General features: G+C 56.0%; 2 protein-coding genes across 3 annotated transcripts in view; one reads left to right on the forward strand and one right to left on the reverse strand.

Moving 5' to 3' along the window:
* Positions 1 to 3362, forward strand: Psrc1 (proline and serine rich coiled-coil 1). The gene is made up of 7 exons (XM_026789653.1): positions 1 to 44; positions 401 to 451; positions 532 to 589; positions 1206 to 1644; positions 2333 to 2447; positions 2540 to 2782; positions 3265 to 3362. Exons 2-7 carry the CDS (start codon positions 433 to 435, stop codon positions 3360 to 3362), a joined length of 972 nt encoding a protein of 323 aa, XP_026645454.1. The 5' UTR covers positions 1 to 44; positions 401 to 432.
* A 3035-nt stretch (positions 3363 to 6397) lies between these two features.
* Celsr2 (cadherin EGF LAG seven-pass G-type receptor 2) overlaps positions 6398 to 23118 on the reverse strand; it is a 27938-nt gene continuing 11217 nt past the window's right edge. Inside the window, exons 2-34 of one of the 2 annotated variants that reach the window (XM_005367890.3) lie at positions 22130 to 22777; positions 19879 to 20101; positions 19404 to 19519; positions 19144 to 19232; positions 18454 to 18611; positions 17859 to 18022; positions 17577 to 17702; positions 17070 to 17236; positions 16495 to 16782; positions 16215 to 16389; positions 15862 to 16003; positions 15593 to 15713; positions 15041 to 15224; positions 14791 to 14892; positions 14043 to 14137; positions 13630 to 13839; positions 12975 to 13158; positions 12730 to 12858; positions 12449 to 12629; positions 12165 to 12332; positions 11939 to 12065; positions 11627 to 11827; positions 11138 to 11312; positions 10800 to 10912; positions 10586 to 10665; positions 10373 to 10499; positions 10161 to 10283; positions 9637 to 9764; positions 9369 to 9457; positions 9082 to 9264; positions 8773 to 8940; positions 8426 to 8660; positions 6398 to 8074 (exon numbers count right to left, since the gene is read on the reverse strand). In XM_005367890.3, the coding sequence (XP_005367947.1) occupies positions 8047 to 8074; positions 8426 to 8660; positions 8773 to 8940; positions 9082 to 9264; positions 9369 to 9457; positions 9637 to 9764; positions 10161 to 10283; positions 10373 to 10499; positions 10586 to 10665; positions 10800 to 10912; positions 11138 to 11312; positions 11627 to 11827; positions 11939 to 12065; positions 12165 to 12332; positions 12449 to 12629; positions 12730 to 12858; positions 12975 to 13158; positions 13630 to 13839; positions 14043 to 14137; positions 14791 to 14892; positions 15041 to 15224; positions 15593 to 15713; positions 15862 to 16003; positions 16215 to 16389; positions 16495 to 16782; positions 17070 to 17236; positions 17577 to 17702; positions 17859 to 18022; positions 18454 to 18611; positions 19144 to 19232; positions 19404 to 19519; positions 19879 to 20101; positions 22130 to 22777 (5447 nt within the window). In that variant the 3' untranslated portion in view covers positions 6398 to 8046. The remainder of the gene's footprint in view (positions 8075 to 8425; positions 8661 to 8772; positions 8941 to 9081; positions 9265 to 9368; positions 9458 to 9636; positions 9765 to 10160; positions 10284 to 10372; positions 10500 to 10585; positions 10666 to 10799; positions 10913 to 11137; positions 11313 to 11626; positions 11828 to 11938; positions 12066 to 12164; positions 12333 to 12448; positions 12630 to 12729; positions 12859 to 12974; positions 13159 to 13629; positions 13840 to 14042; positions 14138 to 14790; positions 14893 to 15040; positions 15225 to 15592; positions 15714 to 15861; positions 16004 to 16214; positions 16390 to 16494; positions 16783 to 17069; positions 17237 to 17576; positions 17703 to 17858; positions 18023 to 18453; positions 18612 to 19143; positions 19233 to 19403; positions 19520 to 19878; positions 20102 to 22129; positions 22778 to 23118) is intronic. The other variant, XM_026789662.1, reaches the window with a different exon arrangement.

Consider the following 23118-nt stretch of genomic DNA (forward strand, 5'->3'; position numbering starts at 1 on the left):
CCGGGAACTGGGAGGTTGTGGAAGAAAAGCATCCTGCGTGGACGGTGAGGCGGGGTGGGAAGTGTAAACGGAGTGTACGCCGGAGGTGTGGCGGGAATGTGGTGCCGGGAAGTGGAAAGGTGGCGGGGGAAGTGGCGGGGGGGCGGGGGATCCCGGATAATAACAAGGGGGAGGAGGAATGTGCAGAGAGGCAGATTCACAATCAATCAGGTGTTGGGGCCCGAGCTCTCTGCACCTTTCCCGAAAACAACGGGCTAGTTTCAGGTGCACGTGCTGTTTCTTGGATCTTAGTTTACCACCACCATGCCTCCCCACCCCAGATAGTGCACCCTGAGTCTAGATGGGGGCGTAGGGCAGGATGATAGACACCCGAGGTAGGCTTGTTGTCTTTCCTGCTCAGGTCTAAACTGATTTCGCTTCTGCTGCCTGGGCATGGAAGAGTTGAAAGAAGGTAAGGAAGCCTTGGAGGGGAGAATGAGGCCCCGAGAGTCTGCAGGGTCTGATAGCTGACTTTTATTCTCATCCCTTCAGATGTCAAGTTCATTGTGGATGAGACCTTGGACTTTGGAGGGCTGTCCCCATCTGACAGGTACCAGCCCCTTTATCCTCACTATTTTTCTCCAACGATACACCTTTAACTATAACCCTTTACTGTTAACTTATTGGCCTCTAGAGCTGGAGTTGGTAATATAGCAGCGTACAGTGCACTCTGATGTCACCAGTATGGAGGAATTGGGCCTCTAGGACACAGCTTGGATGCTGGTGGGGAGAAGATGGAGTTACATTTAGGAGCTGATGTAAATGAAAGGTAGATGTGCTTGGGCATGTTGAGGCATGTCCATGGAATGCATGGAGTGTGCAGACCACCCCCCTCCCAGGATAGACCTGAGTGAGTGTGTGTGTGTGCGCATGCGTGTGTGAACACACATACACACACTCACACAGAGGAGGTGGAAGCAGAGAGGATTTTGAATTTGAGATCATTCTGGTGTACAGAGTTGAAACCTTGTCTTGGAAAATGGGGAGCAGGGAAAAGAAAATAGGAGATGCTAAAGGCTTGCTGGGCCTCCACAGAACCAGGCATTGCATGTAAAGGCAGTTCTCTTAGCCAGAATGGAGTCGGGGTTTGGGACGGTCCCTGGCTCTACTTCAGGCATGCCTTCTGCAATCTTTTGTGTGGCATGGTGCCATGTGTGCTTTCTCAGTCATGAGGAGGAAGACCTAACAGTGTTGGTGAGTCCAGAGAAACCACTCCGACGGGGCCTCTCTCACCGGAGTAACCCGAACACAGAAGCTCCCGCTCTCCAGAGTGTGAGGTTCAGTCTGGGCCCGCTCAGCCCAGAGAAGCTGGAGGAGATCCTTGATGAAGCCAACCGCCTGGCAGCTCAGCTAGAGGAGTGTGCCCTGCAAGATCGGGAGGGTGCAGGTGCTGGCCCTGGGAAGCCCAGCTCCAGAGGGAAGCCCAGCCCCCGGCGGGAGACGTTTGTCCTGAAGGACAGCCCTGTCCGGGATCTGCTGCCCACTGTGAACTCTTGGAGCACACCATCCCCAAGCAGCCTAGCCGGACTCCGAAGCAGTGATAAGAAGGGGTCAACCAGGGCTGCTCGGGTGGCAGCTGGAAAGAAGCTTCCCGTCACAAAAAAGGTGAGTGTAGAGGGTTGGATTGCATGTGTGCCCCTAGACAAGGTGCCCCAGACAATGACGGCACAGAAGTAGTCCCCTCACTGGTCAGAGGGAGAAAATTAATCTACGCATGGAATTGTTGGGATTAAGTGAGTTGGGGTGGAGGTGGAGGTGGGTGGGTGGTGTCTGCCTAGCATAAACGAAGCCCTGAGTTTGAGCCCCAACATCACGTAAATGCATATGATAAATGAAAATGTCTAAGTATATCCTGTAATCCCAAGACTCTGGAGGTAGAGCCAGGAAGACCAGGAGTTCAAGGTCATCCTTGAGGGGCTCTCTGCTGAGTTTGAGACCAGCCTGGGCTACATGACCCCCTTGTTTCAAAAAGCAGCAATAGGCTGATGGGATGGATCAGTGAGAAAAGCCCTTTCTACCAAGCCTGATGAACATGGGTTCAAACCTTGTGACCTGCATGACGAGAACTGACGCCCACAAGCTGTGCTCTGACCTCTGCATGTATGTTAGATACATGTGTATGTCACACACAATAAATATAAAATGACTTTAAAAGAAAGAAAACACCTACCGCAGATCTTGGTGGCAGCGAATCTCTTCCTCGCTGGTTCTAGACAACGGTCTGCCTCCCACGTCGTTTCAGAACACATGCTGCCTCCTTTCTAGTCCTCTCTTGTTCCTTGCTCTGTTTCAGGAATCGCCCACTTGCAATCTGTTCCCTGCATCCAGAAGCCCAGCGCTCTCTCCTCTTGCACAATCAACTCTTCCTCTCCGGCGGAAAACTGGGCCCAATGCACGGACAACAGCAAGTGAGACCCGGGCAGCCAAGATGTGGGTGACGCTGGTATGGAGGGGAGGAGAGGTGGGACTCACCCAGAAATGTCTTCACTCCCCTCCACAGGCCCACCAGTCCCGGTCAGAGCAGTCCTAGCTCCACAGCCCCCAACCAGCAACTCTCAGTGTTCAACCCGACTACAGGGAGCAGCTGCTAAGTCTTCCGGTCGCTTACCGGTTCCTTCAGCCATCCCCAGGCCTGCCACACGAATGCCGCTCACTGGCCGGAGTGTACCACCTAGCAAAAGTGCCCAAACTCCAGAGTCTCTCTCAACTCGGAAAGGGCTTCCAAGTGCCGTAGGGCACAGAGGTAAGATAAAATAGGTGTACGGTCAGGCTAGGCATGGTGGCCATGTCTGTTATCTCAGCACTTGGAGGGTAGAGGCTGGAGAATCAGGAGTTCAAGGTCAGCCTTAGTTATTAAAACCATGCTTAAAAAAAAAAAAATAGAGCTGGGCATGGTGGTGCATGCCTTTAATGCCAGCCCTTGGGAGGCAGAGACAGGCAGATTTCTGTTCAAGGCCAACATAGTCTACATAGTGAATTCCAGGACAACTATAGCTATATAGAGAGAGACCCTGTCTCAAAAAACAAACAAAATAAAACATTAGGTAGAACGTGTGTTGCGCCCAGCTTGGCCTTGGCCTCCTATGGCTGTAATTCCATCGTCCTTGCAACCCCGCTTGCCGGCAGGAAAACGGAGTTCAGGAGGCGCAAGCTTCCATCCAGTCTTGCCTTTTGAGAAGGGCAGCAGAACTTGGCTCTGATTGTCTCTTCTTCATCCCCACCAAGCTCCTGTTCCCCAGAGAGCGAATCTTCCAACCACCAGAGCCCCCCGAGGCAGGACGCAGCCCCTCAGGAAAGCTGCAGCCCCTGGACCTACTAGGTAAGACCGGTCCCTCTGCCCTCGCCAACTGGGCTTCCAGGCTGCTGTGCACAGCATCCTTGAATTCTGTGTGGAGTCGGGAAGAGAGGGGAGAGAGGGTCTGCCCTTTCCCATCCTGAGGGGCTTGAACTTGGCGGGGTACCAGGAGGGCACGAGAGGAGGAGTACTCCAGAGCATTTCCTCCGTCTGTCTCTTCAGGTAAAAAGACTGGACAGCAAGCACATGTTCAGTAAGGAACCACTACACTACCATCCTAGCCATTGAAGCCTGGCCCCTCCCCCCAGCAATCCCTGACTCCAGAGACGGGAGGAAGAAGTGCCTCTAGGGTTGATCTCCGAAGTAAAGCCCGTGGAGGGTGGGGTGGGTTGAGTTTGAGGAGACTAAAACCCCTCCCACCCTGGCTGAAAGAAGAGAGGAGAAGTCACTTGCTGGTGGAGCAATCCACAAACCAAATGAGAAACGCGGGCGGAGTGACCTGCCTCCTCCCATCCCCACTGGTGGTCAGCCTAGAGAGCTCAACCTTCTTCACAGACTGTGGCTCGCTGGCCACGTATGTGAGCGGCCTCCATGGTCTCTAGGAGAGGTCTTCCTGAACCGTTTCCCCCCGCTGGATTCTGGCCTGTCTGGAGAGGCCAGGCAGGCACCTGGCAGGCACCTGGCAGGCACCTGGCACGCTGTGAATTCTGTGACTCCTCACAGGCCAATCAACGAGAACCTTACTCGTCAGTCTGTATTTTTCTTCAATAAAATGAATTTTTATATATATATATTTTTTTTTTCTGTGTATCTGAAAGTAGATCCTAATAGATTGAAGTAAACCTCTGTGTAACTGTAAGGTGAGCTGGGCTGCAGCAATCGGTCCTAGGGTTTTGACCCCTCTGTTTACCCTGCTGTGACTGGGATCAAGCCTCCTTTCTGTAGTTTCATGGTTTTGGACAGTCCAGATCCAGGTTAACTGTAGTTTCATTTACAGTGTCCAAGGCTGTTGTGTTAGGACCTGAGTCTATTGTTACTCATATCTTAAACTTGAATATTATTTCTGCCAAGACAGTGGAGTCCTTTAGGGGATAAAGGGGCCCTTTGGTGGTGTCCAGCTTCCCTGGCCACCTCAGCCTAGAAGGCCTAGCCCTATCTACCTGACATCAGCGCCGCCTGCCCTTCCCTCTCCACTACTGGACCTGACAGCCGGCGTCAGAATTTAGAAATGTCTGTGGTGCCCTTATGTGGTAACTCAGACGGAGTGAGCTCATTTAGAATAAGAGCACGCACAGTGGTGGGCACTTGTGGAACAAGTCCAGCTTAGGACCTCCAGGGTTTTGTAGCCTTTGATTTTTGCAATCAGAACTAAATCGATTCCTTATGAAGAAGAAGCTTCCCCAGAGGCAGCTGAGCCATGGAAAAGGGGACAGCTGACAACCGTCTCCCCCTGTGCCCATATGCCCACGAGTGTCCTCCTTAGGCCTTTGGTGCACCTTCCCATATTGCATAAATGCGGAGGCCCCACATTTAGGGACCTCCATTTTTTTTCCTTTTTGCGACTGACTTTAAGATTCATTTAACACACCAGTAAGCACACAAGGGCTACACACACAGCGGCAACTGCCTCTACCTTCTCCTTTCCCTGAGCCCCCACAGTCACTGAGGTAGTGGGCGGGAGGATACACAGGTGCCATGTGTTTCGTCCTAGAGAACCTTGGCATGAGGCAATAAAGCCTCAGGTGTGCTCCCCAGCCTCCTGCCTACCTCATCTTCCATTAGTCAGCTTGTCCCGTGGCTTGGTGCTAATGAGAGTTTGGGGGAGTTCTACTAGGTGGGCCATAGAGAGGGCAGGCTTACCAACCAGTCAGTAGCTGAGTTCCCTGATTTCCTGGGGTCTTCTAGGATTTGCTTGTCCTGTTTTCCAGTCTGGGCCTCCATCTTCTGAGTAGAGAGGCCACCACACAGAACTCAGGGAACAGGAGTAGCTGCTCTGACTGACAACTGTAGTATCAAACCTAAGAACACATACCTAAGCATGGCCAGAAGGGGGCAGGTTTTTTGTTGTTGGGGGGGAGGGGGTTGTTTTGTTTTTTTGATCCAAGTCCCTGTGGGTGCGGAGAAGCAAAGCCAGACACAGACCCCTGGGCTGCTGCCACCTGGTGGCTGGAGCCGGCAAGGCATGTTCCCCTCTCACCCTGGGTCAATCTTGAGTTTCTGCCTCCACCCAACGTTACTCCAGCCCTGCTGAAGTGGCTGGCATTTATATGGTAGTGCCTACCTGCCCGCCGCAGCTGCTTTTCTTGTTCAGCCATCCTTTGGCCTGGCTTTCTCTCTTCCAGTCTGTGGACTCCGTTTCCCACCCATCCACCCCTGACGCCACAACTGGGAAGACAGGTGTTTATGGGCCTCTAGCTCTGCACCTACAAACAGCTTTAAGCACTTTGCATGTGTTAAGTTATTTAATCCTCATAAAAGCTCAATTAGGCCAATGCTGTTACCACTGTCCTCGTTTTGTAGACAGAGGAACTAAGGCTCAGATAAATTAGGCCACTTCGCCTGCTTCTGGGGTGTGTTTATAATTTCAACCCTTTACTGCCTCCATCGTAGGTACTCTTTGGTTGGCCGGGCCTTTGACACACAAAAACGTAGGACTAGAAGCAATGTTCCCAAGCACACACTTATCCCCAGAATGAGGATATGCTTCATTCTCCCATAGAACAGATAAAAAAAAAAAAAAATGGCCCACAAATTCCCTCCTGTCACTCATCTCTCCCTAAGCTACTAAATTCTGCCCCAGAGAATTTGTTTCTGTCTGAGGCTCAGTCTGATATGTGGAGCGTCTTGGGCCATGCCAGTTCTGTATGCTGGGGAAAAAAAGATATCTTCCTACCCACCCACCTTATCATCCTTCAAACAGCCAGGCTTGGGGCTCTTTGCTGATACGGCCTTGGTCTCCCCGTCCTCCTTGTGGGAGCTTCAAGGCTTTACCGATCCTGTTTCCCCAAATCCAGGCCTCCACCCAGGTTGCAACACAAAAGCCAACAACGATGACGCCGCACCTGCACAGAACTAGTTTATTCAGTAGTATGGTGGGGGGGGGGGGAAGAAAACCAAAACGCTACCATATTCACAGCAACCATCAAGCTGTACAGTCCGGTGATTAGTATCAAGTGAGCATCCAGCATCTTTGTTTTTTAACTCAAGTCATCAGTAGTTTTTTTAAAAAAAATATCCAGTTAAATTTTTAACCCTTTACAGGAATTGCTGAGGGGAGAGGCCAGGGGGCAGGTGAGAATCCATGGCAGAAAAGCCAGAGGCCAGCCTTCCGAGTGAGGAGCAGGGACATCTTTCCTGCCCGGAGCCTTTGTTCTAGCCACCTGCTTTAGAAGGGAGTCTGTGACATGTCTGGGACACATGCTTAGAGAGAAGGGCGACTCAGATGACCGGCAGTTGTCAAAACGGAGGGGAGCAACAGAGCAAGAGGAAGGATGGTTGGCCCCAAATCTAGGTCTGCTAGACACTCAACCAGCCTGCGATGGCCACATCAGACCCCCTGGGACAAAGCCATCCCAACACAACAAGCAAATAAATAAAAATATATATTAACTCTCTCTTCACAGGGAGCTGGGGTCAAGAAGGAAGAGGGCCTGGTTCTTTGAAGAAGAGAGCCAATTCCAGGAAGGGGTTAAAAATAGAACATGTCTCAGAGGCCACAGCAGGTCAGACAAAATGGCATTCATCTGATTGGGGAGGGAGGGATGAGTGGGCACCAGAACCCAGACTTGCGACCTGTGCTTGAGGTGCGGTTCCTCGGGGCCACCAAGCCAGCGCTGTGCTTACTCTTCCTCCTGGTGCCACACACAGCAAAGAAGCCCAACTTAACCATGACTGGCCCTCCCTGGAAGGTCGGGCCGGGGAAATGAAGCACTTTGGGGTCAGCAAACTGAGCAAACGCCTGGGCTGCAGCACATGGCCAGAGTCCAGGAGAAGGAGAGGGGCCGGGGGAGTCATTCCCTTCCCCTTAAAATGGTTCATGCAGCATTTGGGGGGGTCCAGGGGCGACGAGTCCTTCTGCCCCCGGCCAGACAGGGCTTTTCAGTTTCTGGGAGAGGTGGAATTGGCCGGCAGAAAGGGCCTTTTTTTTTTTTTTGTCCTGACCTCTCACCAGCTGAGGCCTGTCCGGTGCAGCCTCGCAGGGGCTCATGCCCCTGGTGCACGTGGATTTGTCCATTCCTTTCGGTGATGGCAAACGAGGGGCAGGCCCCCCCAAGAGTCCCTCTCCTCCCAGAGGCACAGCAGATGGGAAACTGAAGAGAGGCTGGGACACATCCGGGGAGGTCCTATCCTCTTTGGGAAGGGAAGGGGAGTCCATATCCAGCGTATAAAAAAAATTAATCCCTGAAGTCATGAAGAGTGGAGATCCTTTTTTTATATTCTTTTTTTCCTCTTTTTTTTTTTTTTCTGAAAAACTTTGTCTTGAAGATGTTGGCCCCAGGGGTCCAAAGTGCAGTGAGAGGGGAGGTGGGGGAGGGACTTGGCACTAGATGGCCTTAGATGCAAGGCCCAGGCTCCTCAGATGGACGTTTCATCGCTGCTTCAGCAGGCAGTGGGGAGCAGGGGCAGGATAAAGCAGAAGACAGGAGCAGGGCATGAGCGCAGCAGGGGGAGGGGAGAGAGCTTCAGGGGGACGAAGGAACACCGGCCCGGGGTTAATGCAGGAAGTTAAAGAAGAGAAATCTGGAGAGGCAGGAGAGGAGAGTGGCAGAGAAGGCAGACAGAGGGTTAGCTGGAGCAGCAGAGGGGACAGTGAGCAGCTTCCACCAGAGAAAGAAACAGAAAAGCAGCCCCGGCTCCCACCCTCTCATGCTGCCCTGGACTAGGCTGCAGCACTTAAAGCCCAGGGGGTCTGGGATACCCCCCCTCCAACAGAGCACCATGGTGTCTGGGCACGCAAGGGAGCTAGACTCCACTTAGCCCATCTGTCTTCCAACTGCCTGACAGAGTAGCCTGATGAAGCTCAGAGGCAGCTGTGCCCCAGCCAGGCCCTCTACAGGTGACACCCTGATCCTCCCGCCCAACCCGACTCACTCGGAGCCCGATGAGTCCTCATCCACCGTGCCTGCCTTGATGCTCATGGCGATGGGCATGACCCCATTTAGCTGTTCCTGCAGACTCTGGCGTGGTGGTGGGCGGGGAGGAGGTCCATTCCGACTGACATCACTGGCTGAAGAGCCCCGAGAAGACCCTGTGCCCTGCTCCAGGGGCAGCCTTAGGAGGCTGCTCTTTTCACTAATGGTGGGAAGACACTTCTTCTTGAGGATGCCTGGGGGCAAGGAGGTGGGTACCATGAACTGTGGATGGGAGGTGCTGGGGCATCCGACAGAACCCCAGACAGTGGATATGGGAGTGAAGCTGCCACCGGGAGACTCACTCACCTTTGTGAGGTTGGGTAGAAGGGCCTGGAAGGGGCCCCAGAGACCCTTCCCGAGATAGGGCATCTCCGTTCTCCCGTGGCCGCTCTTCAAGGAGCCCACTACCACTGCTCTCCTTCGTGGTCCCAAAGTCTCCTGGCCAAGGGACTTTCCCAGACCCTGGACCCACCTCTGTCAAAGAAAGGAAGTCGATGAGTCCCAGAGAAGGGTAGGCAGCCAGGACAGCCACCACCCCAGTTCTGTTTTTCAATGAGCCCTAGCCTCTTGGGCTTCCATTGCCCCCCAAAGGCTGCAGCCCTGGTGCTGGCCCACCCTTGGGGGTACTGTGCAGGGGCAGTCTCTCAGCTCCAGGCCCCAGCAGGCTGTCCCAGCCCTGCTCGCCAGGGAAGGCGGCCTCCTCCTCCTCTTCCTCGCTGTCAGATGAGTGGGTAGATGCATAGGAACCACTCTGGTCATCTTCCAGGGACAGGTCACTGTCAGAGTCCGTGTCGGGATCTGGGAGGTCAGGGGAGGGATCACAACTGTCCCACCTGCCCAGCCCACCCTCAGCAAAAGCTAGGCCCCTGCCCTGTTAGGCAGCCATGGCTTCCTGTCCTCACCGTGTTGCTGGTCTTGCCCTTCTAGGAACAGGCCACCTGGATCCCCTAAGCCAGGGGGACCCTGGCCAGGGTTTAGCGTGGACTCCTCCCTAAAAAAGACAAGACCACATTTTAGGGGTCAATCTCGCTAGTAGGATTCCCAGATCCCTTACTGCTTCTAATCTAAGCTGTGACCTGTGCTGGCCACAGTTCCTTAGCAACTGGCTAGCCTTGGTTCTAGCATGCACTTCTTTCCCTCCTCCTCAGCACTCCCGTTTCCAGGGCTCACCTCAGCAAGAAGGGGATGTAGCTGGGCTGGCTCTTGCCTGAGCGGCTGGCACTGTGCAGTGAGCCGGCTGAATCTCCGTAAGGCTGGTACAGCCTTCCGTCAGCATAGGGGCTGGGGCAGTTATAGGACTAGGCAGGAGACAAGACAGGCCAGTGAGACGGGGAGTTGGAGGGATGGGCCCCAAGCTACAAAGTAAAGGGTGCCAGGAACTTGCCCCAGGTTCTCCGTCCCGTATGCCCAGGTCCTAAAGTGGAAGGCACCTTGTATGCTGCCTTCACCTTAGGGCCGAGCAATGGTCATGGCTAGACCACAGCTATGCAACACTGAACACACCCAGTGCCCTGACTTTGCCTGGGACAGCATCTCCTCCCAAGGCCACACACGCCACGTTACCCCTTCCTCCTTAGAGGAAGGGCTGTGGAGATAAGGGTGCCCAGGTAAAAAGTACAGAGAAAGACAGGTTCTATGGGCCTGCTTCCCCCTCCATCGAGACACCTCTTATTCCCAGACCCAGGCTCCCTCACCGAGGTCAGTGTGGACTTAGTGGTCAGAGCAGGGTCAGGAGTGGGCTTGCGGCTGCAGGCAAACTTCAGTGCTTTCCGGACCTCCTTGCTGAGCACCACGTAGGAAAGGAAGATGAAGGGGCCCTGGCAGGCAGAGAGAGCAACGGTTGACATACCCAGGCAACCCACCCCCGGGCATGTTCCTTTCCACTCAGCAGGGTGGGGCCAGGTACCTGGACACAATTGCAGGCAGCAAAGAGGTAGTGGAAGAGGAGCGTGTCGCTGTTGACAGAAAGCAGTGCCAGGAGCCACGTGGCACTCAGTAACAGGAGGACAGCAAAGGAGGGACGCAGGCCGGAGCTGGAAGGCAAGGCAATCCGTGAGATAGGCCATGAGGCCCTCTGCACCGGTGCCCACCCTGTGCCCAGCCACCTGCCGATACTCACACAGGGCCTTTCTTCTCGAACCCCTGCCGTTGGGCCGCACAGGAGGCTCGGGCTGCCAGGATGTACAGGAAGACACTCATCTGGGCAGTGGAGAGGAACGTGAGAGGACCAGACAGCATAGACCCAAGGTTTCTGCTCTGCCCATAAGCCTCAGCTCTTCCTCAAGGGGATCTGGAGGACACCCTCAACCTGCTCACCCCAACTCAGCACTTACCGAAACAGCAAAGGCCACCGGTCCAGCAAAACTCCAGATGAGTGTATCATAGATGGAGAGCCAGCAGAAGTCAGGATTCCCATAGCCTTCAGGATCCAAGCCCACAGCTAGACCTGGAGTGCAGAGGCAAAGCAAGGAGCTCATGGTGGAGGAGACAAAACTGCAGCCAGAGGTTCCCAGAGCCGGGTGTGGAGCACATAGAAGGGCCAGAGCCCTCTTCAGCATGAAACCCAACCCCTGACTCCCAATGCCAGGCTGACCAAGTGTCTTGGGACCTGAGCTACGGGTTTGGGGTACATGACGTGGACCCAGGGCCTAGCGATATGGAGGCAGGGTACCTGTGATGAAAGCAGGAACGCCCCAGCCCAGCATGTAGTAGAAACGCATGGGGCTGGCGTTGACATCTCGCACCTCCGTGAGTGCCCGGTACAGGTGTAAGGCCTCCAGCAGAGCCCAGGAGAAGGTGCAGAGGTACAGGAAGTGCAGCAAGATGGCAATGACTGTGCAGGCAAACTGAGGGCCAGGACACTGGTCAGGAGCCGAGACGGCCAGTACGAGGAGTGCGCTGGGGGGGGGGGGGGGGCAGTAGGGAGGCCTGGTGGTGTGTGCTGCCTCAGGGGAAGCCCAGGCTATACACCAGAATGCCTGGGACGCTGGAGCATCGAGAGAGAGCTAGCGAAGAGCAAACTGTGGGTAGGTCCTGGACCCGGCTCTTTAGCAGTTCACTGTGGAGGGAGCAGGGATGGAAGAAGGCTAGAGAGGGGTCGCCAGGGAGCCTTGACTGGGACAGGAAGTTGGGAAGGTCTCTGGGACAGGAAGTATCTTACAGGGAGGTCAGCCTGGTTGATCCCTAGGAGAAAGACCAGCTGGGCCAGGCCCAGGGCAGCGGTGAGGTTGCGTCGGATGCCGTGTTGGTTGGAGCGCAGTGCACGGAGGAGAGTGAGGAAGAGGAAGGTGATCGTCAGGGCAGCTAAGGTGACTCCAAGGGCCACGTAGGTCAGAGTCTTCAGTGGCAAGATCTCACCATTCTGAGGGAAGAGTGCAGAGAGGGGGGCGTCAAGGAAGAGCAAGGCCCAGGCACCCAGCCAGCCCCCAGCTCGGTTATCGCCCACAGCTCTGGGCTACCCCCGGAGCCCCACCTCCCGTCGGGACACATCCATGAGCACAGCAAAGCTCGTCATGTGGTTGCACTGGCAGCTGACATGGCTCTCATTGCGGAAGACGACTTCACAGCCTCTGGCAGACCAGCCACCAGTACCGCTGACCCTACGAGAAGAAGGCAGGGTTAGGGAGGCAGAAGGGTGGGCAGCCAGAAGCCTGGACTCTTGGTCCAAAACCATAGGGTAAGGGTGGTAACAGGCTCACAGGATGGAGTGGTTCCAGAAAACACAGATGGGCTTGGTCCGCTCCTCTGTCTCCAGCAGGCGGAACTGCACTGTGACTGGCTTGTCCAGGGCACGCGGCAGGAGCTCCTCGTCATCGTGGACGCTGATGCTGACCACAGGTGTGTTGATGACTGGGCGCTTGGGAACCCTGATGACAGAAAGGGGCACAGTCACCAGGCAGCCACAGGACACTGTTATCTTTAGGAGAAGCCTCCATGTTCACCTGCTTCACCCAACCTCCCAGGCTCTGTCCTGGCCACTGACCTCAGGCTACGCTTATCCGGGTCATAGTTGTGGGGCAGGAGCCCAGCCAGGGTGTGGTAGATGATGACGCTGGCCACTGCCTCTCCCTGACTCAGTTCTGGGTGCCGCCGCTGCCGCCGTGCCAGCTCCTCGGTCTCCTGGGCTTCGCCGGTGCCCGCAGGCCTCACCATGGGGGGCATCTCTGGAAGAAAGTGCTGCTACACTCAGCTGGCCCTGCCCTCTGTGCCATCTGCGTGGGTACCCCAGGCCAGGTGGGTGCCCCATCCACGGTCCCTGCTGACCTCTGAAGACAGACTCCGGCAAAATGACTGTGGTCTCAAGATCTGGGGGACGCTCCCCACGCAGTGCCTCGTAACGGGGCAGCTTGGTCCCAGCGAAGTTCCCTTTGTCCAGGCGCACGACAGAGATGACTAAAGGGGAATATGGTCGCAAGTCAGACACCAGGTGAGGCAGGCGGCCCCGCGTGGCGGCCCTCTGCAAGGGGGACTCCCTCCACACACCCCTCCCCAGTCCGGCACCATCTCACCAATGTTGGGGGTGACGATGGTGAAGGGGCTTAGGTAGGTGTGCCGCATATTCTGGGCGAGGGCACTGGCGTAGGCCTCGTAGTGCTGGAGCAGGCAGGCGGTGCCACCCTCGGTCTGCTGGATCAGTTCCCAGTGCCTCTTGTTGGCTGCATCCAGGAGGGCGCTGCCCACCCTCAGCAGATTCTGGAGATGGGCATGGTCACAGTGGCATGTGCTTGTGGTCAGACTCATACCAAGTGAGCCTGTGCCTCTCCTCAGGAGTCCCCACTGCCTCCCCGGGAGTGTATCACTGTACCCGCTGCCATCATGGGTACTCTGCCTCTAACTCTTCCCCACCCTCTAAATCAGAGATACCCAGTGTGCCCGCCTATGCCTCTTTCTGTTGCATGCCCTTTTGGTTCCCTGAGAAGACTGAGCTCTTGCTATAACAGGCAGGGCCCTGCTTCAGGTCAGCCCACGCCTCAGTACAAGCAGCCTTTGCTGGACACTCGAGCCCTGATGCTGATTCAGATACTCTGAATCACCTGTTTTGCATCATGGCGTACAGGCTGTCATGGAGGCCTCACGCCAGGGGGGAGTATCCCCTTCTGTCCCCCAAGATGGCCAGGAGCAGGATCTCTCACTGGGCCCTGCTATGCCTACTTGAAGCCCCACCTCGGTGAAATGTACATCCTGCGTGGCAGACAGCCCAAAGCCCCGCTGGGCACTCTCGTGAGCCAGCAGTCGTGAGGCCAGCTGGTAGGCCACCTTGACATCACTGCCAAAGTAGCCAGCGGTGTGCTGGGTGGCGTTGCGCAGCAGCAGGGCTAGCCGCTGGGAGCGTCCGGAATCCAGACCCGACTCATTCCGCTGCAGCCGCTCAGCCTGGGCGGAGGGGCAGAAGGGCAGAGGCTCAGACAGGAGGGTGGGGACTGGGGCTATGGAGTAAAAGGGCCTCAGGTTGGTGGGGAAGAGGTGGCCCCTGAGGGTAGGAGCCTCAAGGAAGCAGAGGTGGATTCAGAAGCTCCGTTTCCAAAGACGGGGAGGAGGGTGTGAAGAAGAGGAGAAGATGAGGGGGGTCAACTTACAAAGCCCTTTAGCTCTGAGAAGGTAACTGATGTGCAGTTGAAGAGGTTTGGGGGGAGCCACCCTCTGTGCTCATCACAGTGGCGCACAGCAGTCCCTGGAGGAAAGAAGAAAGAGGGCGGGGCTTAGGGAGACACAGGAGGCCCCGAGATCCACTTGCAGGACCTCTTGAGCCAGCCAGGGACGAGCAGCTCATAAGGAAATAAGAGGACAGATGTACCGAACTCCAGAGCCCAAAACCTCTTCAAAATCAGGACAAGCAAAGGCCATGGGAACAGAGGTCTGTAACCTCCCATGCACACCCCAAGATATCACTATCCCCTCCACTCAGCTACCACCTTGTGCTCTCCTACTTCCTACCTATGAATTCTGCTCATTGCTCATCAACCCCCATTCTGTGGCTGGAAGGGTACCCGGCACCCCATATTCTTCAGGACCGTCTCCCCTTGAATACAGCAAAAACCCCAGTACTAGATAGTTAGCCAAAAGTAGGAGCCTCATGCGATTCATCTTTGAGTTTAGCACCCAGCTCACAAAGGGTTTTCAACAGTTCGGTTCAGTATAGGACATAGGCACTCGTGGTCAGCCTGGCTGGAGGGGTGAGTGAAGGAAGGTGAGGCATGGCCTCTCCAGGAGCTGGAAACCAGAAAGCGGGACTCCAGCGTCTATAAGCCGGGGGCTTGCTGTCTCTACTCCACTGACAGGAAAGATCAAGTGTTTGATACCCCATCGTAGTCCGCTAAAACCTACCGAAGGAGCCTTTGGGGCAAGGGGCAGCAGCAGGCAGGCCGAAGCGTGTACGGGGCCACCAAATTCCAGCCTCTATGGCCCGTGGGCAGCTGTCATAATTCACTGGAGAGAAAAACACAAAGTCACCTATGAGTAGCTCTGTCCGCGCTCCCCAACCGTCCCTCAACATACCCAACCCACTGCCAGCCTTTTGGAATGAACGCTCGTGGCATATAGGGAGGCGGGAACCTACCTCTCCTAAGGACCTTACCTTCACAGCCGTTGGTGGTGACCTCGGCAAAAGGGTTGTCACAGCGATCACACTGACGCCCAATGACACCAGGTTTGCATGGACACTGGCCATCCTCGGGATCACAGACTCGGGACAAAGAACCGGTCGGGTAACAGTCACACAAGAGGCAAGTGGGGCTGCCAGGGGGCCGGTAGTGATTCTCCTAGGAGGGGAGGAGGGGGTCATTGGATCAAAGATGTCTTTCCTGGATGTTAGTGAATCCTTCAAACTGTGACCAAGGTCAATATTCTCAACAGCAGGTACTGTCTTGGAGTTGAGAAGTCAGACATTCTGAACAGGCTGCAGACAGCCCATATAGCTATTCTAGGGCTCACTGATTCAATATTAGTCCTGGGTCCCCTGTACCCAGATAATGAGGATGAACAGCCAGTTGCCATGCCAGACAGGGCAAAGGCACAGGACCCTCAGCTCCCTGTAAAAAGGTCCATCTCTACTGCTTTCCCTGTAGGGCCAGGAGTTGCAGGATAGAGGCCAGGGTGGCCATACTAGGGGCTTATTTGGGACTGTCACCTTGCAGTGGCACTCGCCACTTGTCTTGTTGCAATCCGGGTCAAAGCCTTTGCTGACATCACAGTTGCATGGACCACATGTGGGGTGTCCCCACCAGCCACGGGGGCAAGGTTGGTCAATCCTGCGGAAAGAAACCCAAACGGGCATGAGCCCCCTCTGCCACTACCTCTCGCACTTGGTTCAACCACATATGGTCCTGCCCTTGGCTGCAGTTCAGCCAAACTCTTAAGGCTCAGAGAGATACCAGACATAAGCCCTGACCTACCCACCTGGTCTCACAGTAGGGCCCAAGATAATTTGGTAAACACTCGCAGACGTAGCCGAGAGGTGCGCTGGGTTTTCGGGTACACACAGACTGATGCTCACATGGGTTCAGGTCACATACATTAGTACAGTTGTCACCATAGTAACCTGGGACAAGAAGGACCAGAAAGGTTCAGTCCCTGTCCTCTACTGGCTTCTCTTCCACCTAGCTTCCTTACATCCCAAACACTGCACCAGATGGCTAAACCCTTCAAGGGTAGATGATGCTGACTCAGAGATGCGACTGACTCCAGGTCGCATCTTAGAGACAGAGTGTAAACCCCGACACCGGCCTCGTTTCCTAGGACCCTTAGCGTACCTGGATCGCAGCTGCAAGAGTAGCTGTCCCAGTCGTTACTGCAGTAGCTGTTGGCGGGGCAGGGATTTGAGTCACAGGGATCCGGCCAGCTACAGCCTGGCTCCACATTGATGCTCTCCCCGCGGCTGGGATCCAGACTGCTAACGCCCTCGGGTGTCTCGCTTACCCGCACGCCCTGGAGGGATAAGGGCAACATTGGCCCTCAGCTGAGCAGGGCTCCCGGTGGAGATGGGATGGCATGGGACGTCGGGGGGTGGAGGAGTGGGGTGTGGAGACTCACCTGCAGACAGCCCCGGAAGCCTCGAGCCACACCGTTGGCTGGCCCAGGCACTCCTCCAACTGTAATATTGCTCAGGTGCAGCCCATGCAGCCGAGGGCCCAGGTTACCCTCTGCCCTCTGTTGCCCATAGTCAAAGGACAGGATGGCGTGGCCAGGGCCCCCACTAGCTCCCAGTGCCAGCTGTGCGTGATGCCAGTCACCATCGTTGGCCCGGCCTTGCTCCAGGTGCAGAGACGAGGCCTGGAGCCCTGTGCCCTCCACACTCAGCACCACATGGCCTTCCCGCAGCTGTATGGGAGAGGGAAAAGATCAGCTGATCACCTCAATAGCCTCTTCCAATCCACTGCCCTGCTTCCTTAACACCAAATGCATAAACCAGACTGGCTGTGGGCAGAGGAAAGACTGCTTATTCCCCTGATGCCCAGTAGATGGCAGTACTGACCCACCGAATGGGCCCAGCCAACTTCTCGCTTTCCCCCAAAAGCCCTGCCCGGCCACCTGGGTCCAACCCCCTGCAGGATCCTGCAGCCCGAGCCAGGCCAGGGCTTGCCACACTCCCACGTGCCCTGCATCACCTGCAGGGTGATGGTGCTGCGCCCCCTGGTGACGGCCTGCAGCAGGACGCCATCTGCCTGGCGTGTGCGGAACATGAGGCTGAGGTGCCAGGGTTGAGAGATGGGCAGAGAGAGGCCATGCCAGGCCACAAGGCTGCTGCCCAGGAAACGCTGGGGATTGGCCATTTCTGGGAAGGCAGATGAAAAGTGACTGAAGGGCAAAGCAGTGATGTAGGAACGGTGGTGGCTCCTTGAGAGATGGGGCCTGGGCTCTTCTTATACTCAATCCCCTCACTGCCCCGCCCTCCAGAGCATTTACCTGTCCTGGGCCCGCCCTACATTGTGCCCAGGGCCTGCCTCTGACTAGGCCCTTTGTCTCCTGCCCACCTTCTCCTAGCTCTGCCCAGACATGCTTTTCCACCCACAGCCCAGCTCCCCGAGCCCTGCCCAGAGCCTGCCCCAGCCCTGCCAGCGATCCCAGACACCAAGAGCACCCGGGCCCCAGCCTCCGGTGGCTGCCACTCCTACCCTGGCCACAGCTCTTGCCCCCGAAGCCTAGTGGACACTCGCAGCTAAATGCATCCCACTGGTTCACACAGGTGCCCCCGTTGTGGCAAGTGTTGCTGTCACACACGTTCTTCTTGGTGGGGCAGCCTGGAATGGAAAGGGAGGCACTCAAGGACCCCAGGGCTGGGCTCTGAAGACCAGCAGCCCCTAGAAGACCACACAGGCTGGTGCTCCCGTGCCACGCACAGCCGCTCCTCTAGGCGCCTGGCTCCCAACCTTGCCCTTACCCCCAGGCCTCCGTACCAGGCACAGTGCCGTTGTTGGCAATGAAGTCGGCCATGTCGACGTGCCGACTATCCACCTGAAGGTCCCTCATACAGCCCACAAAGTGCCGCATCCGGACAGGGAAGTTCTCGGGCAGGTCTGGCACCCCACCGAGCAGCAAGGGCCCTGTCAGGTCCAGAGATCTAGACAATGGGAAGAGACATTAAGTTTATGGTTCTTCCCCACCCCCAACCTGCCTGTGCCCTGTAACTCGCCACTAGGCCCAAGAAAGGGAGAACTTGGCCGAGACCAAGAGGCCGTGTAGGACAGTGCCCTGGAAGTCGGGGTACTTATGTAGACACCCAATATAGACAGAAGTGTGCTCTCAGCTCACACTACTTCCACTCACAGCCCACCAAGGCCTGAGTCTAACTCCCCAACACTGACCAGGGTGAGGGGGGACAATCTGACTGGTTCCCACTCCTGCCCCCTTGACCAGCACCACCCTCTCTCTCCCTAGCTACGGGTCCGCCCTTCCCGGGTGAGGGGGGCAATCTGACTGGTTCCCACTCCTGCCCCCTTGACCAGCACCACCCTCTCTCTCCCTAGCTACGGGTCCGCCCTTCCCGCTTACTTCTTGCTGCCTCCTTGAGTGCCCTGGGCGGCACAGGAGTAGTTGCCCAGCATAGCGCCGAAGCGCAGAGCCACCCCCGTGTCACAGCCGTCCACAGTCACCACAGCCACCTTCTGCTCAGACGGGCCTTGTGGGAGCCCTGTCTGGCCCAGCAGTGGCTGTGGACAGAGAAGGGAGGCGGTAGACAAAGAGCCCAGCACAGACACAAGCACAGAGTTATACCTCCCCACGCACCTACACCCACAATCAAGGACTACCCAGCGGGACAGAAATGCCCTGACAAGTGGCACCTCTCCTCCCTCTTCTCAGACACGAGAGCTGTGACCAGTCACAGAATCACCCAGGCCAGCTAGGCCGTGATGGCGTATGCCTTTAATCCTAGCACTCGGGAGGCAGAGGCAAATGGATCTCTGTGAGACCAGCCTGGTCTACAATGCGAGTTCCAGGACAGCCAAGGCTACATAGAGAAACCCCGTCTCAGAAAAAAACAAACAAAAAAACCAACCGTACAAACAAACAAACAAACAAAAAACCCAAAACATGCCCAGGTCTAGGCAAACATATAATCCAAGAACAGGGCCTCCACCCACACCCACCTTATTTCAGTATTTCAGTTGTACTGTGTGCCCCTCACCATACACACTTTATTGTAGTATTTTAGTTGTACTGTGTGCCACTCACCACACCCACCTTATTGTAGTATTTCAGCTGTACTGTGTGCCACTGGCCATCACTGACCCCTCCAGGAACGAATGGGGACACAGTCGTGGTTGATTCCCCTGGAGAAAGAACCAGGTAAGCTGGGTCACAGGAAGAGATCTGGGAGTGACAGAGATACAGGCACATCTAGGGATGGGGGCCAGGTCCAGGTCTGGCTGGGAGGGAAAGTATTTGGCTGGAGGTGAGGGAGGGGTCGGGAGGTGGGCAAGGCCAGGAGGCGCTGGGCTCACCTGCGGAGAAGGTGAGCTGGACCTGCTCCTGGATCACCTCGAGAGCCACAAAGTCATGTTTCTCGTTGAAGCGCCCGTTGTACAGCAGGAGGCCGTTCCTCTCCTTGGTAGCAAACCTGTTTAGGGGGTTCTCATGGGGGCATGGAATGGGGCACCCACCTGTATGCGAGCGCCCCATTCACCCAAGCAACACCAAAAGCTGATGCTTTGGCTAAGGCTAAGGAGTCAGAATGCAGATGATGAGCCCAAACAAGCACCCTGGCATCTTGGCTTCCCATCCTCAAGGGCTGGGGAAGACTGCCAGGCAGATCCTGAGAGTGAGGACAGCCGGCTGGCAAAGCCTACAGGTCACTCCAAGGGCTCTGTCAACAACGGCTCTCGGTACTTTCACTGCCCGACCTGCTACCCCACCTACCAGGAGGCACCCCGCACTCTCACAGGGCCCTGCCACCCGCCCCGGGGCCTAGTCACTCACGAGAGGGCCAGGGTGAAGTGGAAGCGCTGGCGCAGGCCACGGAAGGTGATGAAGGAGCGGGCGGGGAAGCTGCGTGTGGTCACCTGGCAGAAGGGCTTCTCAAAGTCCCCAGATGGGCAGTCACATTTGAAACCTCCTACCAACAGGTTGACGCAGGTACCGCCATTTTTGCAGACACCCGGAGAGCATCGGCCTGAGCGGGCACTCACTTCACAGTGCTCACCTGGTGGGAAAGGACAAGCAGGGTGAGACCCTTGACGAGGCAATGGGAGGTCCCCCTGCTATGGTTGAATATGAACCGCCTCCCAAAAGCTCATATGGGAAAGGCTTGGTCCTGGCTGGTGGTGCTATTTCAGGAGGGGTTAGAAACATCAGGAGAAGCAAGCCGGAGGGAGCAGGTCACTGGAGGTGTGCCCTCAAAGGCTACATCTTGTCCCACGCCCCTTCTCACCTGGGTGAGCAGCTTTGTGCTACCACACACTCCCGCCACCATGATGTTCTGCCCCTCCGGTTCCCTTATAGCAAAGGAACCAGTCGCTAGAACTGAAACTGCCAAGACCACGAGACAAAAATTTACCTTCCTTGTTTTAAATTGTCTCTCTTGGATATCTCCAGCGACGGAAATCTAATACATCCCTGGGACTATTTCCTGCGACCACCCAGACTCTCCCAAGCATCCTCAGTTCCCCTGGAGTCGCTTTCTTCTCTGATGTCCATCACACACCAGCCCCTTAGGTGCTCTCAGTGGCCCACCACACCCTTCTCTCTGCGGTTCCGCGTATGTTCTGCTACAAGCCACTCGGAGCTCTTTAGCCCTTCCCCAGCCCTGTCAGGGACCCTGGTCCCAAGGCCCTGGCCTCTGCAGAGACAAATGCCAAGAAAGGAAGGACCCAGAAAACAGTCTGAGGGCGGTGTTCCCCCTTCCCCATTGGTGCTTTTGTTTCCTGTCAGGCGTGGAGATCAGCTTTCCTCCCTGGAAACGAGGCTACGTTTCCACTTCTGTTTGGGTTATGGGTTGGGATGGATGGTGTGAAGTAGCTGGGGCTTCTCCATGAACAGAACTTTGGGGTCTGAACTAAGGTTCCCTACACACTTGAACAACACTGAGAGAGTGGGGCCCGAGCCTGAACGCAGATGAGGAATCAGGGAGCAAAAATTCAGACATCAGATGGGAAAACCTACTCCCTTCTCTCCCTCCCCATTCTGATGCCAGAGATAGGTTCTCCATTCCTGTGCCTAGTGACTGGCTCTTGTTTCCATGGAAACTGTTGTTCGCCTACTCGGAGCCCCCTTCCCCATCCTCCTGGACAAAGACTCCCCTTCCTTCTCCCAAACTCACCCTCCCCTCTTCCCCCACCCCCAGCAGCAGCATAGAAGAGTCAAGTCTGGCAAGTTCTGGGCAGGAGGATACGGCAGGAGGCAGGGAGCCTGCCTACGCTACTGGCAGAAGCTGTGAGCCCAATGCTGGAGGACCTGAGGCCTGGGAGTCTGGGAAGGAAAAGGAGCAAGTGAGTCTGTAGTCGAGGAGCTACAGCGTCTATAGGGAGGGGCAGGGTGTGAAGAGACCACAGGCCGACAGGGAGGCACTCTGCTCAGGGCTCCACAGGCCAGTGTCCTGGAACTCCCATACCTCCAAACCCCAGCTCCTCAGTGCCTTCCTCCAGCTCCTGGGTGGGGAAAGTTAATGAAGGGATTCACTCAGCAGAACCAAGTCCTGGTCCTAGGCCAGCAACACCTCTAACTGGATCAAGTCGCCTCACCTCGGCATTTAAACAAAAGCCAACCCTTTCCCCAAGCCAGCTTTCTCTGCGTGTCAAATTGTTTACATGAGTCCTCCTCACAGGCAACTCTTGACCTAAATAAATGAGTTCTCTCCGTCTTAAAGACTGTGGGAAGAGAAGCTCAGTAACTCTCCTTTCCGCACAGCTATTAGTGGCAGAGCTGGAACACAAACCCAGGTGCAGGACTGACCTCAATTGCACAGTCTCAGTGGGTATGTGTGCAGGTGTGCATGTGCCAGTGCGCGTGTGGGTGTGTGGGCTTGCACAGCGAACAGAAGGCTGCTCATTCTGACTTCCTAAGCAGGCAGTTGTCAAACAGCAAGCAGGATCTAAGAATGTCTGGTGCGGCTGGAGTTGGAAAGAACCGGGCAGCCCCATCATTAGCCGGCTTTTGGACTTGGACCAGAGCGTCAGCCCTGCAGGGCTGCCCCCATAGTTAGCTGCCCTCACGGTCCCTGAGCTAGGCTCACCCGTGTAGCCGTCGCGACAGAGGCAGGTGTAACCGCCCTCTCGGCTGCGGCAGTGCCCGTGGGGTCCACAAGGCCTTGAATAACAGAGGTCCACCTCAGTCTCACAGTAATCTCCTGTGAAGCCAGGCGGGCAGCGACAGCGCAGACCCCCGACAGGGTGGATGGGCCGGAAGAGCACCGATGAGGAGGCGATGAACGGTGCCGAGGAGTCGAAGCGCAGCACGGACACGCAGCGCATGTAATTCTCGCAGGGCTCGCGCAGGCAGATGTTGTCATCGAAGGGCAGCACGCGTTGCGCTGAGATGGCGGTGAGCAGGCTGCGGTTGAGATACAGGCGCTCCTGCAGGTCCTCTGAAGGCAGAAATGGCGGCCCACCCCCGGGTCCTGGGGGCTGGCCCACCGACAGGCTCACGTTGAGGATATGGCCGCCTGGGGCATCAGTATCTCTTTGTACATTGAAGACCACTACATGATCTGGAGGTGTGGCCAATGTGGCTGCCACAGCCTGGATGAAGAGTCCCAGCAGTGGTGACAGAAATCGCTCTGGGGACATGTCTTCCAAGCGTAGCGTGATGCTGTGTGTGAGCATCTCGTCTGTGATGATGGTGACGCGTAGTGAGCACTGGGCTGTCACACTATGGACACCATCTGAAGAGAAGCAACGTGGATCAACGTTAGGCTTGTGGTAGGCAGAGCAGATGGGCCAAGAAACAGAAGTGCCAAGCCACAAACCCTGGCTTTGAGCAGAGGAGGAAGAAAGTTTGTGTGATTACATAGGAGGAGGAGTGAAGAAAAGGGAGCAAGGAAAGAGTATCAGAAAAAGGGAGCACCATGAGGAAGGAGCATTGAGAGGAGGGAGCACAAGGAGGACGGAGCATCAGGAAGAAGGAGCACTGAGAAGGAGCACTAGGAAGAGGGAGAATCAGAAGGAAGCAGCACTGAGAAGAGGGAGCACCAGGAGGAAGGAGCACTGGGAAGAGGGAGCATCA

Source organism: Microtus ochrogaster, unplaced genomic scaffold, assembly GCF_000317375.1.
Source record: "Microtus ochrogaster isolate Prairie Vole_2 unplaced genomic scaffold, MicOch1.0 UNK25, whole genome shotgun sequence".
In the NCBI taxonomy this organism is placed as follows: domain Eukaryota; kingdom Metazoa; phylum Chordata; class Mammalia; order Rodentia; family Cricetidae; genus Microtus; species Microtus ochrogaster.

Excerpts from the sequence above, each read along its gene's own strand:
- Psrc1 (XM_026789653.1), top strand. Across the intron at positions 590-1,205 it reads GGGCTGTCCCCATCTGACAG|TCATGAGGAGGAAGACCTAA; the intron begins GTACCAGCCCCT and ends GTGCTTTCTCAG. Across the intron at positions 2,448-2,539 it reads CAATGCACGGACAACAGCAA|GCCCACCAGTCCCGGTCAGA; the intron begins GTGAGACCCGGG and ends TCCCCTCCACAG.